At 36.2% G+C, this 16,895-nt stretch overlaps 2 protein-coding genes across 4 annotated transcripts; one reads left to right on the forward strand and one right to left on the reverse strand.

Annotated features, from left to right (window-relative positions):
- Nucleotides 1-340: 340 nt before the first annotated feature.
- Nucleotides 341-3,911, reverse strand: LOC113761692 (LRR receptor-like serine/threonine-protein kinase GSO2). The gene is made up of 4 exons (XM_027304788.1): nucleotides 3,351-3,911; nucleotides 2,393-2,653; nucleotides 1,426-2,280; nucleotides 341-1,184 (listed from the first exon to the last, which is right to left on the reverse strand). The coding sequence occupies exons 1-4, from the start codon at nucleotides 3,790-3,792 to the stop codon at nucleotides 703-705; spliced, it is 2,040 nt and encodes a 679-aa protein (XP_027160589.1). The 5' UTR covers nucleotides 3,793-3,911; the 3' UTR covers nucleotides 341-702.
- A 4,780-nt stretch (nucleotides 3,912-8,691) lies between these two features.
- LOC113761693 (tRNA 2'-phosphotransferase 1) lies at nucleotides 8,692-13,296 on the forward strand. Of its 3 annotated transcripts, XM_027304789.1 has the most exons (9): nucleotides 8,692-8,928; nucleotides 9,799-10,019; nucleotides 10,129-10,248; nucleotides 10,579-10,726; nucleotides 11,022-11,111; nucleotides 11,950-12,004; nucleotides 12,092-12,214; nucleotides 12,723-12,779; nucleotides 12,881-13,296. In XM_027304789.1, exons 2-9 carry the CDS (start codon nucleotides 9,826-9,828, stop codon nucleotides 13,003-13,005), a joined length of 912 nt encoding a protein of 303 aa, XP_027160590.1. In that variant the 5' UTR covers nucleotides 8,692-8,928; nucleotides 9,799-9,825; the 3' UTR covers nucleotides 13,006-13,296. The 3 variants fall into 3 exon arrangements, with proteins under 3 accessions (XP_027160590.1, XP_027160592.1, XP_027160591.1); XM_027304791.1 differs by lacking the exon at nucleotides 9,799-10,019; XM_027304790.1 differs by lacking the exon at nucleotides 8,692-8,928 and having other exon boundaries at nucleotides 9,476-10,019; nucleotides 10,579-10,645.
- Nucleotides 13,297-16,895: the final 3,599 nt, after the last annotated feature.

A 16,895-nucleotide genomic window follows, 5' to 3' on the forward strand; every position in this document is an offset into this window, starting at 1 on the left:
TAGTGCTGAAGTCTGTTGAGCCACATGATGGAGGTTGGTGGGTCCAAAAGAAAGGTTGAAAAAGATCATAGCATGACCTGGAGGAAAGTATAATTGCAGTAATCTGAGTGGGAAACAGGTGGATAAATGCAAGAAGCTGGCAATGGGTAAAACCCTGACTCGGAATAGTTTAATAGAATCCACTGTTGTTCATAACTTACGCGGGCAGTGTGTTGCAAATTAAATAAGTTACACGACTCGTGCCAGTGAGTAACTCGGTCAATTGGTCGATTTATCGAATTCGAACTACTTGATAAGGTAAGGTAACTGAGTCAAATTCGACCTAGTCAGTAGTCAGTGATTAATCAACTACATGGTTTTGATTGCACTAGGCTTCATACAATGACTTCTACAAATAAACAGGGCAATTGGGAATACCATACAAATTTTAGGTCATGCTGACCATGGATCATTGCCAATTACACAAAGCCCGCCAAGACACAGCCTAAATTACATAATGTGACAACCCAGGGAATACCTTCCCATGCTATCTACGTCCTGAATGCTCCTACATGTTACAATCTAATCTAAAGCAGGCTTTGCATTTCAAAACTGTTCTTTGGAAGACAAAGCATACTAAAATAAGCTGCCTACTCATCATAAGTCAGAAGTTAGTGAACCATCTTGAAATGGTCATACTTGGGTAACCATTGCATATGATGATCAGAAACTGCAGATTAGTTCATTCAATTGTTGCATCACAGTTTCGATGGTAGGCCGATGATTAAGAGCTTCATGGGTGCAAAGCAGAGCAATTTTTCCAAGCTTAACTGCCTCTGATTCTCTGAAGTCCCCTTCAAGATTTGTATCTACGAAGTCTTCAGTCCTTCCCAACTCAGCCCCTTGACGATTCAACTGGCTGATTTTACATTTCCCAGAGAGGATCTGGAATATAATCATGCCAAACGCATATATGTCACTCTTCTCGGTGCAACGACCTGTAGTGGTGTATTCAGGAGCCAAATATCCCATTGCAGCACTGCCCTTAAGGGTTGAATACACGATGTCATCAGCCAATAGTTTGTGCAGTCCACAATCTGAGAGCATTGGGTGGTAATGTTGATCAATGAGCACCTTTTCAGCTGATATATTTCTGTGGACAAGAGCAGGTTTCTTTCCCTGATTCCCATGCAAATACTCAATACCTGGTGAATTAGAAAATCATAATTTAGCACACATAAACATCAACAAGGCATCGAAATGGCATTAAAGAGGAATCATACATAATTTCTTTATTCTGCAAATAAAGAAGTGTGATATTATTCTGGATAATTTCTTAGGCCGTCATTCCAGTCATGATATAAACCCACTATTTATTTGTTGTCTTGAAGTGTTAATCGTCCCCAGGAATCAACAGCTGCAGAGAATGATAGCAAAAGCACTAACCTCTAGCAATGCCTTTGATGATCGACGTTCTGGTAGACCATTCAAGAACCTTGACTTTGCCACCCTTTGTGTCAAGGTATTGCAACAAGTTTCCATTAGGGACAAAGTCATATATGAGAAAGCACTCTCCCCTGCCTTTTGAACAACAGAAGCCTCTTAATCTCAGGACATTTTCATGTTTCAATGAGGTTAATAAATTTAATCCTTTCAAAAATTCAGATTCATCAGACTTGCAGCTAGTTTTGGAAATGCACTTTATAGCTACAATGGACCCATCCCTCAATATCCCTTTGTAGGTAGCTGAGAAACTACTCTTGCCCAACAGATTTGTGTCTGAGAAGTATTGTGTTGCAGACTCCACTTCATCCAGATTGAACATGAAGCTGTCAAATTCTTCCTGTGAGAAGCCATGACCAATTTGGCGTCTAGCCAATGGATCCCAGCCATGGGAGTATTCCAGACTGATCAGAGGAGAAGCGCTTCTTCTGCACACCTCCTTGACCTGGTCAGTGCTGAGTCGACTATCTGATGCATCATAAGTACTCCCAATCTTCTGCTTCTGGCGACGGTACCAAAAGAACGTAAAAACTCCTATTACAGCCACAACTGCAAATAGTCCAATAAGTCCAACAATAATAGCTGTTTGAGGTCTTCTAGATTGATTCAAGCTGTTTCGCTGGACGTTTGCCGACTCAGGTATAGCTTTAGAAGGAAGACGACTTGAACCAGGACCAAATGGTTCAGGTTTATTTGGGTTTATTCCAGAATCAGTGCAGACATTCAAGGTAGAAAACCCAATTCCACATAGGCCTGGGTTATTTGCAAACTGGAATCCTTCATTCAGTCTCTTCAAGGCTTCGTTGAGGGGGGAAAGAGAAATCAGGGACGATTGAGTAAATTAGCACACTTGAGAAGACTAAATTTGGTAAAAAGGATTATGCAGACATAGACTAGGTGAAGCAATTACCTATTGGTACATTTCCAGATAAAGTATTATTTCTGATGTCTAGAAATTCCAAATTTGGGGAATTAGCGAATTTGACAGGAATGGAACCGAAAAGGCCATTGAAGCTTAAATCCATCCTCGTCAAATTCACTAAGTCCCCAAGACTTGCCGGAATCGCTCCACTCAACTGATTGTATTGCAGAGCAAGTACGTTGAGCTTCTTTAAAAATCCAAGCTGAGTGGGAATGCTTCCAGTCAACTTGTTGTAACAGAGTTGCATTACTGCAAACAAAACAAAATTCAGGTAGAATCTAGCGGAGCCTATTCAACAGTTTACCTGCTTTTGCACAGAAAAATGAATTTCAAGCTGATCCAAGCGTATTACTTTCTAAAAAGATTCAAGCTCTACTCCAAAAACATCCAGAGCACCTTTTGTTAGTAGAATGTTGCAGCATTAATCCTTCTAAACATTGAACCTTTTAAAGTCGTGAAACCTTAAATTACCAAGGGAACTTACAGGAGTGAGAACTTACAGATTCTCTGTGCTAAGAGTTTTCAAAAGTACATGCGATCAAATACGCTACATTGAGGAATTTAGTGAGCAAAGAACCAATTTCCATACACCAGAAGAAGTCCAGTAAGAAAGTCAAGCTTCAGATCAAACTAACTGTTCTAGTGACCATGAAAGCCACCAATTTCTGGAAAGTTCAGAAAGGCATGCAAGCCAAAAGTAACATTGACCACGTAACCGTTTAGTCTCTCCACTCAGCTCTTTCTTCACCAAAAAACAGAATTGCTCAAAAGATTTAAAAAAAGGAATGGTAATATAGAGGACACACAACTCAAACAGTTTTATGAAAAATACATGCAAGAACAGATCTAGTATCCAAGGCTTCAACTTTCTTCAACAAAAACCCAAACCACATCATAAAGATTGCATCTTTATTCTAAAAAGAACCATATCATAAAGAATACTTACCTTGAAGACTAGGCATATTTCCCAGCTCAGGAGGTATTTCACCAGTAAGATAATTGACATTTAGGTACAAGTCAGAGAGCTCAGTCAAGTTAGCTATCTCTTTAGGCACACCTCCGTGAAGCTGATTAAAATGCAGATACAACCCAGATAAGCTTTTCAGCTGACCAATCTCAGGTGGGATTTTTCCAGTTAGCCCTTTACCCTGGAGAGAAATGTTAAGCACTTGGCCATTTCCATTGCAGGCAATGCCTACAAATGAACCATTGCAGGGGTCAGTGGCATTGGGAGACCAAGAGGAGAGAATATGGTCTGATGGGTCTAACGAGACTTTGATGCTCAGAAGAATTGAAAGGGTGGTAGAGTCAGTTTCTGCAGATGCGGTTGTGATGAAAAGGAGGAAGGTGAAGAAGGAGAAAACAGTTGAAAAAGAAGTAAAACCCATATTCTGGATTTGGCCTTTTTTGGGCTTTGGGTGTTTCTTCCTCCTTTGTCCTTGGTAGCCTGGAAAGTTTCTCTGTTTTTTGGTTCAAAACTGAAGAATGAGACTTGAGTTGGACAGGAGGGGAGAGGGGAGGAGGGGGTGGTTAACCTCTCGGATTAGGGTCGGTCTGTAGGACGTACACTGGTGAAGTGAATGGCGTGGGGCGGGGATCGCGAAAGTTTTAGGGTCCCGAGGGGGGACGGGAAATTCGAATATGAGTGAGTTGAAGAGCCGGTAGCCGGTACCCATCTCACGTGAAAACAACAATTATAATTGTCTCCGTTTATCAAATTGAGCCATTATTAGATGATGACTAAGCAGTCAGTCGACAGTAAAACTGTAAAAGGCTATTTTGAAGAAAAGCTACTTGCAAACTCGCGTGAGAAAGACAGCTTTTTTGTGCTGCTGATCTTGGTAGGATATTGTACTGGGTACAAAGTTACCAATTTGAGTTCTGGTTGGAATTAAATGCTGTCATGGTTCTGGTTGCTTGCCCTTTTGATCGCCATTGTTACTTCTGATCTTGACAAGAACCCGAGGTAATGGGAACTTGTCAGACTTTATGTGCTTCAATTTTGAATTTCTTGCAAGCATTGAACATATTTCAGCCTTGGAAGTTCAATTTTGAGTGCAAACAACTGCTTTCTGGTCTTGGCTAGTGCTACAGATGTTCATTCATTGTAATGAATCAGGTACACTCAAAACTCCAACGAGGATTTGCTACTATGACTTCAAATACGAGTTAATAGTTAAATCAATTTACTATTAACAAATCTTGCTTAAGTGGACGAGTATTTGATTAATGACACAAAAGGTGAGTAGTAAATAATGCATATGACCAAATTATAACATCAGCTTCAAGCTGAGGCGAATGTTCACCAAACTGGGAAAAGAGTTCATGGCGAAATTAAGCAGCTAGACGCAAACTAGGAGGAAGAATTTTCAACTCAATGACCAAACGACTAGCAAGTAGGAGATTTTATGAAAGCCAGCTGTTTCTGATGTTTTTCATGGTACAAAATTACGATGGCTGCTCTATGTTGGATATTTGTGATCAATCTGCAGCAGGATTTCAATTTTCAAGTGTTGAAACGGCAGTAAATGCGTATTCTCAAATTTGAGGTAATAAATGGTGCTCAGTACTTATTTACTCGGACTCTGTAACGCTTGAAGTCTTTAACCCGTGAAGGGTGATGACAGCAGATCCTCCAGTTCATTTAACAGATGGATGGATACTTGCAGACAGTACATCATTTCAAAATTTATCCTGATCACTTCCAAATGTCAAAAAATGAAATCTCAAGGAAAAAGAGAAAGCAAAAACACAAAATAAATCAAAGAAAATGCACAATGCTGAAATGCATGGACTTCACAGAGAAGTAAATATTACGAAAATTCCATTAAAACCATCGCCTTCCTGCAGTTAACATTTTAAAGAAACATCCGAAACTGAAAAGAACAAGTTGATGGGAGGTCAGGTAATTTGCAGAAAAGATTAAAGACAGATCTGTGTAATTAGTATGAGATTTACCACAAAGGTTGGTATAAATGACCCAAAACAAATGGTGTTCCTTTCAAAGGCGACAATCATTTGTTTCTTTTTTTCTCAAGGCCCACTATCGCAGGGAGCAGAATTTAAGTAGGAATGGCCCCTATCATGGAAGAAGATGATGGGATTAAATTCACAAGCGTCTCAATCAGTTTCAAGAGGCAATGCGTTGAAAAGTTCCATGATGAAAAAGCTCCACTCTTTCTTGTTCTCGAGCTATTCAATTCAGCCCATGTGAAGGAATTTTAGCCTGGTCAGAAGTTGCCCAATTTTATCACTGTTGCGATGTCGCTTATAGCATATGCAGATTGCCCATGACACTAGTTATTCCTACCATATTATGACCTGATCCATGAATTGTATTGAAAACGATTGACAGGGAATCCAACTATATCTAAGAGGGAGAATAAATAAGAACAAAAAAAATGTACGAGGCCTTGATCAAATGATACGTAATATCCTGTTAGGTAAAACGTTTTGAACTTAAAATCGCATTGATCCAAACATTCTACTCACCATGATATACATTGGTAAGCGCTAGCTTAGGATGATAAGATTTTAGAGGTCGACCCGCATAAAGTCAAAAAATTTCATCAACAACTGCATGAACGGGATGATATGGAGGAGGGAGTGCATGTTGAGAGGTCAGAGATTTGAGTTCTCCACTGATACTAAAAAAAATAGAAACTTGATTGCTGTAAAATCTAAACAAGAAAAGTTGAGAAACCCACTCTCATGTGATAACTGATAATTTGCACTTGTCCCTCTTTGTCCCACATTCTATGAGCTATGTTATTGATCACCAGTATGCTGATTGAGGTGGTGGTGTAAAACAAAAATGTCCTGCAAAGAACATGCTATTGTTAAGGTGTGCTGGTGTGGCACTGCATTCTCTACAACCTTCACCTTTTCTAAATCCCGTGAAGCATGCAACAATACCTTTTTTTTTGTGGCTAATTTTGGCTGCATTTCAAATTAAGAAAAGAAGTTCAATTGGACTTGTGTTGTTGTACCAGCCATTACCAAACTGCAGGAAGGACAACAAAAAAAAAAAGACGATATTGCTAATGCGAAGCATGATTGAACATTTTGAATTGGAGAATAATAAGGCTGGAAAGGGGAAATGACTTTTGCTTGCGAATTGCGATCTACTTGTGTTACTTGTCATGTATCAATGATCTCTCAGGTAGATGATGATTTAGGAATCCATGTTGTGGTTCAGCTTTTCAGATGAACTCAACTATAGTTCACATCATTGCTACTGTCCTCGTTGTTTTTCCTCTCTTTTGCTTACAGCGTTTGAATTTTTTTTTCCCCTCGACAGCGGCAACAACCTACTCTGCCCTTACAAGCGTTTGAAAATAGGCAAATCCTATCGTGTTCACTTTTCCAGTTGTTGGATTCCCACATACAAACTGTTGTATGTTCCACAATCCGTGTACCAAGGCCCAAGCGAAGCAAGCACATGTTGTGGCTAACCCAAGAAATTGACTCAGGAAAGGGGTAGAATATGCAATGCATGAGAAAAGGGACCAAAAAGATTATTGATCCAAATAATTGTATGTAGTGAATGATTGAGACTTTTTTATACAAGGGATGCATAGAGAGATGATTCTTACTGTAGTTAACATTGAAAAATGCTTGGTCATTCCAGCTTTCCTAGGGGAAATGGGGTGGTTCCTGATAGGGGTGATATCAAACCAAGTTGAACTCAAATATTCTCATGCTCAAACTCGAGCTCGATGCTCAGACACACTATCGTGCTCGAATTAGTTATATTGCGCTCAAGCTCGACTCGAAGCAATATATCCCAGGCTCAAGCTCGACTCGTTGGAGATTGAGTTAGTACTCAAGTTCAATATCGAGCTCAAGTATTTGGGCTCGTCAAAGAAATTCCAACTGAAGGAATAATTTAGATATTTTTATAATATTAATTAATATTATAACGAGTACTCGATAGAGTTCAATGATCTCTCAAGTATGCAACATCCCTACTCGATCTTGACCCATAGACTCAATTGAGTAGCTCGAACTTGACTTCAACCGAGCTCGAGTCAAACTACTCGATTGAGTTGCAGCCCTAGTTTCCAACCATGATTGGCCAAAATATATATAATAGATTCAAATTATTACATGTACATCATTTTTCATGTCGTGTGTGAGACCTAAAAAATTTTATTATATATTTATTTTGTGTTCAAAATAAGTTACACCTTAAAAAAATAAATATACATCTTGCGAAATTGAACAAAATCAGACACAAGTGGTTGACATAACAACCGATTTAGGTCCCCCCCCCCTACTTGGAGGCTAGTAGAGTACACACTTTGCCATGCAAAAGGCAGTAGCTAACTTCTGTTAGCTAGAGGCCTCCTCCAGCCTCAGAGATGATGAATCAAGTGAAATTGTGGATATAATATGAACTGCACCATTGCAATTAGTACGAGGGGGAAGAATCTTAAAAGGAAGGAAATTTGTTGCAACCATATCTGCATGCCAAAAGTCAAAAGGAAAAAATGAAAATTTAATGCGAACCTGTTTGGAATGCATTTTTTGAAGAGTTCTTTTTTAATTATTATTTTTTTTATAGTTATATATATGAGTCAAAAAGTTGATTGATAATTATATAAAAATAATTTTAAAAAGTCAAAAAAATTATTTTGTAACAAAAAGTGCTATCCAAACATGGCCGCCAAAATTTCTATGATATAAATGGTTGAATGAAAATCAATTCATATGTAATTTTTTTATAGTTATATATATGAGTCAAAAAGTTGATTGATAATTATATAAAAATAATTTTAAAAAAGTCAAAAAAATTATTTTGTAACAAAAAGTGCTATCCAAACATGGCCGCCAAAATTTCTACCATATAAGTGGTTGAATGAAAACCAATTCATATGTATTTGGTTTGTGTAGACACCAAATTTTTGCCAAATTTTTATGTTTTCTTGAATATTTTCTATTTGATGAGTCATTTATTTTCTTGCATTTTAATGTATATTTTTTTTCTCATTTTTGTAAGTTTATTTTAAGAAAAGAAAATTATGAAAAAAAATCAAAAGCAAAAATCAAAATCAAATTATAACTAAACTTACACATTTTAATCATTTTTCCTACCAAAACCACTACTAACCCATTTTTACAATCCATTTCCAGGCACCTTTCTTTTCATTATTTGACCAGAACCAAACTTATTCCCCTCCCAACATCTCTCGGCCTCTCCCTCTCAAGACAAGAGGAGAAGAAAAAACTCCCCTCAAAGGACTCTCTCGGCCTCTCTATCCCTCTCGGCTCTCTCTCAATTTGGACCGTCAAAAAAAAAAAAAAAAAACTATCACACACTACACAAAAGAAGGAGAAGGAAAACATCCAACAAAAACACCAAACAACTCAAACCCAATACCCCAACTCTCGGTCCCTTTTTGCCTCTCTTAAGTTCACACACCCATCCACAAATTAAACAAAAAAGGGGAGCAAGCGGTCAGACCATTGAGGTTTAGGAATTTCACCACAAAGCTCAACCAAGTGACTGCAATATTCTAGAGGTATTTTTTCTTCTTTTTTTTTCAATTTTGTTTTTCATATTAAATTCATATTTCGTTGCTTATTTTCTCTTTTTTTACTGTTTTGCATTGTTGTTGTTGTATTGTTAAAAATTTGGGAAATGACTTGAGCTAAATTGAGGAAAGGGAAATATTTTTTGTGCATGCATGCCAAGTGTTTGAAAAAATGTTTAAATGGAAAACCGAATTAAAGTACCCATTATTGTGCATATTTTTTTGTTAAAATAGATTATTATGGTTAGTGCAAGGCCTGAAAACGTGGGGTTGCTCAAACATTTTGAAGTTTTGAACTTTAGAAGCATGTGAATAATTTTTCTTCATTTTTGGACTGTTTTATTTTAATTTTTTCATATTGTTGTTGCTTTTTATTGATTTCAGCTCATAATTATGTTGTAAAAATTATAAGGAGTGTTTTGGTATAAATTTTATGTTTCTTAGTAGTGGTTTTAGTGTTTTAAAAAATAAAAAATTGGGTTGGTTTTGGCATTTTGGTCACTTTGGGGTCATTTTTTGTAAAAACTAACTTAAAAAACGAATTCTACATGAAAAATAGAATGAGGGGGTGTAATTTGGTGAAATTTTGTGATAAAAAAATCGCCGCGACCGGTGGCTGTCCATTCCTCCAATTCTCATAAGCTTCCTTCAACTTTCTCTCCATTTCTCTTCAATTTGGGAGAAAAAATTTTACCTACTATTCATCCTCTTTAATCCTTCAATTTCCCTTCTTTTCTTTCCTATTAAAAACTAACAAATGAAAGAAAAGTTAACTTTCTCTTCTTTCCCTTTCTTTTCTGTCCAAATCCTCCGCTCCCAAACGAAGCCTAAGTCTCCTGCTTCTCCTTCCCTCCATAGTAGCAGCTCTTCCCGGGTCATCCATCGATGTGGGCTACTCTTACTTGCAATAGCATACGATTTCTGCGCTACCGCCTTGCTTCTCTGCCGCCGGTATCTACTTCCGCCTCATCCTCTCGTCTATTGACGCGCTTTAACTTCGTAGTTTTCATGGAGCCCCATCACAATAGCTTTTCTCAGTCTTCCTCTTCATCTACTACTTTCTCTCATTCCTCGCGCAGGTAAATATTCCTCTCTACCTTTGAATTGTAGTAATACTGGATATTGCCACAAGATTTGTGTTCATTGTATTTCTTGTGTTGCTAAATTTTTGTTGTGGATTCTTGGCAGTGGAGGTCGAGGAAGAGGTTTGGATAGTATGAAAGATAATGCTACTAGAGAAAGGCACAGAGGCCGTGGCGGTGGCAGTGGCGGTGGAAAAGATAAAATTGATGCACTTGGGAGGCTTCTGTGAGTAAAACCACTAAAAATTTTGATCTTTTGTGTTTTCTTTATTTAATTTCGAGATGATAAATGACTGGTTTTTCTTGCTTTGTTCAGTTTGTTTGATAATGGCTGATAACTTATTATCGTATTTTGGGCAGTTTGTTAATGAATCCTACGAAGATTTATCTTATGTATATTTTGTAATAATCTTGGTCATGCGTGGATTTTGTTGTTCTGTTTGGTTAGCTTTGATCATGGCTGCTAAGGGCTTTTCAAGCATTATGCGTCTTTGACATCTTTAATTGTTTGAATTGAGATTTATGCTTAAACATTTTCTGTCTGAAATTGTTTCAGAACACGTGTTTTGCGGCATATGGCTTCTGAGTTAAACTTGAACATGAGGAATGATGGATTTGTTAAGGTTGACAACTTGTTGAAGCTTAGTTTGAAAACGTTTGCCAATGTTCCATTAAGATCACATACTGTTGATGAGGTCCGAGAGGTATACAACCTGAACTTTCACTTTAGATCATAAATATATTGTAAATTGGGATGTTGAAATTAAATTAGACAATTATTCTGATCAAAAAAGGAAGAAGGATTGGATCTCAACATTCAGTTGTATGTTATAACTAGAAACGTCAGTCAATATTGCTAGTCATGATTCTGCAGTCTATTATCTTAATGATGGCTTTGGTACATTGTATGGACACACTGATTTTGTTTATTTCTTACTTCATTTGCTTTCTATAATCACTGAGTACTAGACTTATTTGTTATCTTCTTAAATTTTCTAGGCTGTCAGGAGAGACAATAAACAAAGATTTAGCCTGGTGGAAGAAAATGGAGAGCTTTGGATACGTGCAAACCAAGGCCACACAATCACAGTAATGTACCCTGAAAATGGAGATTCTATTCTTGCTAAAACAGATTTTGATAGAAAATCTTGAAAAGGATAAATTTGCCCACTGTGCCTCTACCCTTGTTAATATTCTGGCAAAATCTTTTCTTTATGTCTGTCACTAGTTTTCTTCTGCTTCTATGTCATTCTTGGGAAGGTTAACAAATGTAATGTGGATCAGTTCATTCTGGCTTATTCTTATTTACTGATTTGTAATTGCCTAGGTAACTTGATTTTTGGTGCTTTTGAAGTTTACAAATAACTAGTATCGAAGACAAATACTACCTATATCTATTTTTGGATCCAAAATAAATAAGTCATTCTATGTATCCTTAACTGTAAGCAAGTGGTGGAATTTGTATTTTCGAGAAGGAATACATGTGGATTGTACTAGGGAATTCAGAGCATAACCATTGAGTTCTAAGTTGACTGTGAAATTATAGTTCATTTCTGCTAAGAGATGAGGAATTTGTCAAAATATTTGTTTTACTCAAATAATAGTACTATTCAGCAAACTAATTTGAATTAACTGATCTCACTAAAATGAAAATACTTATAGTGTCTATAATTGAGAATTCTTGCTTTATTTCTTTCTAAAATTTTAGATTTTAGATCACAACTAGAAGTTTATGATGTGGTCTTTATTGCAACTTTAAATAACTGGCATCTCTTTCTGCTGTATATTGTCGGTAATTTACCTCTTTACTGACTATCTTCCTGGAACATTTGTTTGCCTCATGCAACATCTGCGCTTAACTTTACCTTTTTAAGCCATAACATTGATCTTATTTTATCTTTTTCTCTTGTGGATTGGCACTTTACAGACAGTTGAAACTGAAAGCTTGTTGAAGCCTATTCTTTCTGCTGATGAAGTTCCAGGTGAGCGCACTAGACCAATAGAACTTTGTTCTCAAACATAGTTTTTTTATACCGCGTTATAAAGTTCTTTTACATGTTTATATTTAGTCTGTGTACACGGGACGTACAAGAGAAATTTGGAATCAATTTTGGAACAAGGGCTGAAACGCATGAAGAGAGTGCATGTCCACTTTTCATGTTGTTTGCCGACAGATGGTGAAGTAATAAGTGGTAAGTTATTAGATTAATTGATTAAAGCATGGCATTGTGTTGTTATTCTTGTAACATGAGTAATTTTGTCTATCAGTGAATTATTCTTTTTATTTTTATTTTTGGTAAACCATGGACAAGAAGGGAATTCACCTCAAAAAGAATCCAACAGAAATGAGGGCTATTTTCAATGTACTATTATCTAATTACATCGAATCACACTGATTCCTTTCAGAAGCTCAAATTGCTTTGGTCAATAATGAATTTCCAAAAAGTGAATTGCTCTCAACTGCTGGTGGTGGTTACGTTTAGTTCTAAATGCAGTAAGAAATATGCTTCTCATAAATTATATGCTTCTTTAATGCCTAGTGAAGTACAGAGACATTATCCTAGAGCTGACAAAACTTATTTGTTAGCGGGCTGGATATGAAATGCTTTTTGAGTCAATTTGTAGTTAAGATCAAATTTGGAAGATTTCAAGATAGTTTTGTCATGTACATTCCAGATTGATATAAGATCACTTTGACAGGTATGAGACGAGATGTAAATATCCTGATCTTTCTTGATGTGAGAAAAGCTTTGGAAGGTGAGTCTTGTTCACTTCTGGGAAGCAAGCAAGAATATGTTACTACATTCTAGTTTTCTTACAACAATATGCGATGATTGTTACTTTCTAACGTGTTTCAGAGGGAATGAAACTTTATATCTCAGACAACAAGGTGATCTTGACTGAGGGTTTTGAAGGTGTTGTACCAGCGAAATATTTTCAGAAGATTGAATCATGGCCAGACAGGAAACCCATTTCCTTTTGATCTTTGTCCGTTGTATATTAACATGTATAATTTGACGCTGGCTAGGTATTTTTTTGTTCCAGCAATGGCTACTGTTTAGCTTGAAATAGAGCTCCTTTGGAGCTCTGGTTCTCTCTTTTACCCATTTTTCCCCCTTTCGAGTAACGAGGGTTTTTAGCTTAAATTGCAATGGAAGGCGGAGGAGTAAACTCTGTAAAAGATCAGGCCTGTATTTGAAGTTTTAGACGGGGTTCGTTTTCAAGAACAACCGATTTTACGTACTTAAAAAAAGAAAGAAGGTCAGCACTTAAATGTGGGGCATTAATTAAGGTGGCCCAAAAAAAAAAGAAAAAGGGGCGGTGCAATGGCTTTGGGAGTTTTCATTGAAAGTGAGTACATTATTTTCTTTTAGGGTTAATTACACTTTGCTCCCTTGAACTTGGGCACTTGTAACACTTTATTCCCTAAACTCCAAATATGTGCATTTTATCTCTTGCGGTCAACTTTTTGATCGTGTTAAAATAAAGTTATCTTTTTCATGACCAAAATAGCTTCTAACTAATTTTTAAACGCGCATAATAATGGTAAGGACATTAATATCATTTTATTAAAATTTTGAATGGAGAATTTATCATTAATGTTTGACTAGTTAATGAAAGTGGTAAAATGTATATATTTATGTTGATCTTGGTTCCTAATTTTTGATAATTACAAAATAAATGGATGTTACTTACATCTCCTCAAAGGCCTTTTCAGAAATGAAACAAATCAGGTTCAAAGATTAAGCACATTTGAAAGGGACAAAGTATGCTAAAACTGTCGGACGCACAAAAAGACTGCATCGACAGTCCGACAACCATTGAGTATCTTCGGACGCAGAAAATCAGCCTACCAGACTTCCTAACGAATTGAAGAAGAATTCCCAGTTTTACATCATACCTTCGGACGCAGAAAATCAGCATACCGGACGTCCGAAAGAATTGAAGAAAAACTCTTTATCTCACTGCCTGCTGTCGGACGCAAAAAACAGGACTACCGGACGTCCAATACTCCGACGACTAGTTGACTCTTTAACTATTTTCTATCCGTTGGAAGCATTAATAAGGCACTTTATTGGTCCTATATAAATAGTGGTTGGTCAGATACTTCAAATAACTTTTGCACACTGAAGATACAAAAGATCTAGAGAGATTTTAATGAGAAAATACTCTTCAAAGAAGATTTGTATTCTTAGTGGTGTGAGGTTCATTGTAAGCTTTTCATTTGTGAGTGAATACTTCATGAGTGTAGTTCTGCGAGGGTTGTCCTGAGGGATAGTAAAACGTCCTAACTTGACCGAGTGAAATTCGGGGCAAGGAGGAGGTGAACCTTCCTTTGTACACAAGAGTGATTGTAATTCATCAACTTGAAGTAGCTCTTCTGAATTAATCTACAAGCTCAAGAGGAGTTGGGTAGTTAATTGGTTTGCAATTCTTTCCTTTTTATTTACTTATTGGTACGTTTATGATTTTTGCATTGTTTATCTCTTTCACTTGGTTGTTTTCGATCCTTACAATTGGTATCAGAGTTTGGTCTCCTAAAGATTAAGCTCAATCGGTTTGGGAGTAAAAATGATAACCAATAATGCCATATTTTTTGAAGGACATTCTGTCATTAGACCACCTATGTTTAATGGGTCAAATTATGTGAGTTGAAAAGAAAGAATGATTATCTTTTTGCAATCAATTGATATTGAATTGTGGTTTATTATTAGTGAAGGTCCATATGATGCCTCTCTTATAGATGAAAATACTCAGAGATCTAGACCAAAAATAAGAAGTGAACTGACTGCTGTGGATAGAGTTCATCTCACCTTAAATGCAAAAGTCATGAATGTGTTATATTGTGTTTTAGACTCAAATGAATCTATTAGAGTCAAGGGTTGCATGTCAGCTAAAGACATTTGGGACAATTGAAAGAATTTCATGAAGGTAGTGAGAATGTTAGAGAGCAAAAGAAATCTATCTTAGTTACTAAATATGAGTCGTTTAAGATGGAATCTCATGAAAATATTGATCAAATGTATTGTAGATTCAATGATCTTATTAAAGATTTAGAGGTTCTAGAAAAGGAATATACTTTAGGAGAGAAAAACAGAAAAATCTTGAATGCTCTGTCTAATGATTGGGAAAATAAAGTGACTGCTATTGAAGAGGCAAGAGATCTGAATTCCTTGTCCATTGAATCTCTTATTAATTCTCTAACCTCTTATGAGCTGAAACTTAAGTCCAAAGTGCAAGAGGAAGAGAATGCGAAAGTAAGAAGGAGCATTGCTCTAATGGCATCTCAAGATGAAGATGATTCTGCCTCCCTAGATGAAGAAGATGCGGAAGCTGATGATAGTGATCTAACTCTCATCACTAGAAGTTTCAAGAGGATCCTCAATAAAAGGAGATTTAGAAGAGGAGGATCTAACAATTCAGATTCTAATCAATTCAACAATGCAAGAAATAAAGGAAAATATGAGACCAACAAAAAACAAGGTGACAAATGCTATGAATGTGGCCAACTTGGACACTACATGAGTGAGTGTCTAATGAAGAAGAGAAACGGTGAACGAAAGCCAAGATTCAACAACTTTCAATTCACATGGAATGAGTGCAACTCCGATGGTGAAATTGAAGAGGAAGAAAAATATGTTCAATTGGCTTTTATGGCCATTGGAGATGATGAGGTAACATCTTCTAACTCTCATTTTGAAAGTGATGATGAAACTGATGATGATCTTGAATCTTTCATTATAAAATTGCATGATAGTTTGAAAGAATCTTATATTAGAAACAAGGAATTAAAACAGAATATTAATTTTCTTCTTCAAGACAATGCAAATCTTTTTCAACAAAACAAAAAGTTGAAAGCTGAAAATGATTACTTCAAAAAGAGTGAGACTGCTTTACACTTGGGGTTTGATAGAAAAACAAAGATTTGTGAATTGTTCAAAAAGGAACAAGGTGATTTGAAAAAAAAAATGGATGGTCTAAATGAGTTGCTTAAACACAAGAAATAAGTCTGTTTTCAAAAGAATAGGTTTAATTCTAATTCCAACGAATTTGCTATTTATAAGATAAGACAAGTAAGATTTATTAAACCTGTTTACATAAATAATTCCTTGATTATGTGTAATTTTTGTTATCAAAAAGGTCACATGAAAAGTGATTGTTATGTGAGAAAAAACATGAGAAGAGGCATGAAATGCATGTGGATAGTTAGACATGATACTAACTCTAACAAGTAGGAGATATTGGTAACATTGTTGAGATTCTTGTTTATAATATTTTTTTGTAATTCTCTTTTGATGTTTCTGATGCTTTGAACTGAGTTTTTCTTGATTTTTTACTGAATTTGTATGATATCAAAAAGGAAGAAAAAAGAATAATGATAATCTCATGATGATTTGCTGTGATATATAGTTGATTGCTGTCATATCTCTGTTTTTATTTGAAATATTGAATTCTCTGTTATTGTTGCTGAATTTTGATAGTTGATTTTTACTCTTATCTTATGATAACAAAAAGGGGGAGATATGGATGCTATGTGTGAGGGAGAGTTATTCTGAATTTGTAAAGTTTGGATGCTATGTGTGAGGGGGAGAATATGCTTATTTGCTCAATTTTTTTCTTCTTCCATCCATTGTTTTGTCATCATCAAAAAGGGGGAGAATGTTGACCTTGGTCCCTAATTTTTTATGATTACAAAACAAATGGATGTTACTTACATCTCCTCAAAGGCCTTTTCAGAAATGAAACAAATCAGGTTCAAAGATTAAGCACATTTGAAAGGGACAAAGTATGCTAAAACTGTCGGACGCACAAAAAGACTGCATCGACAGTCCGACAACCATTGAGTATCTTCGGACGCAGAAAATCAGCCTA

The sequence above is a fragment of the Coffea eugenioides genome, chromosome 2 (assembly GCF_003713205.1).
Source record: "Coffea eugenioides isolate CCC68of chromosome 2, Ceug_1.0, whole genome shotgun sequence".
NCBI classification, from domain to species: Eukaryota; Viridiplantae; Streptophyta; class Magnoliopsida; order Gentianales; family Rubiaceae; genus Coffea; species Coffea eugenioides.

Bases quoted from the DNA above. Each gene is read 5' to 3' on its own strand.
- LOC113761692 (XM_027304788.1), bottom strand. From the start codon at position 3,792: ATGGGTTTTACTTCTTTTTCAACTGTTTTCTCCTTCTTCACCTTCCTC. The intron at 2,654-3,350 runs GTAAGTATTCTT...TTTTGTTTGCAG, and splicing joins AAATATGCCTAGTCTTCAAG to TAATGCAACTCTGTTACAAC. The intron at 2,281-2,392 runs GTAATTGCTTCA...CCCTCAACGAAG, and splicing joins ATCTGGAAATGTACCAATAG to CCTTGAAGAGACTGAATGAA.
- LOC113761693 (XM_027304789.1), top strand. From the start codon at position 9,826: ATGTGGGCTACTCTTACTTGCAATAGCATACGATTTCTGCGCTACCGC. The intron at 10,249-10,578 runs GTGAGTAAAACC...AAATTGTTTCAG, and splicing joins GATGCACTTGGGAGGCTTCT to AACACGTGTTTTGCGGCATA. The intron at 12,215-12,722 runs GTAAGTTATTAG...TCACTTTGACAG, and splicing joins AGATGGTGAAGTAATAAGTG to GTATGAGACGAGATGTAAAT.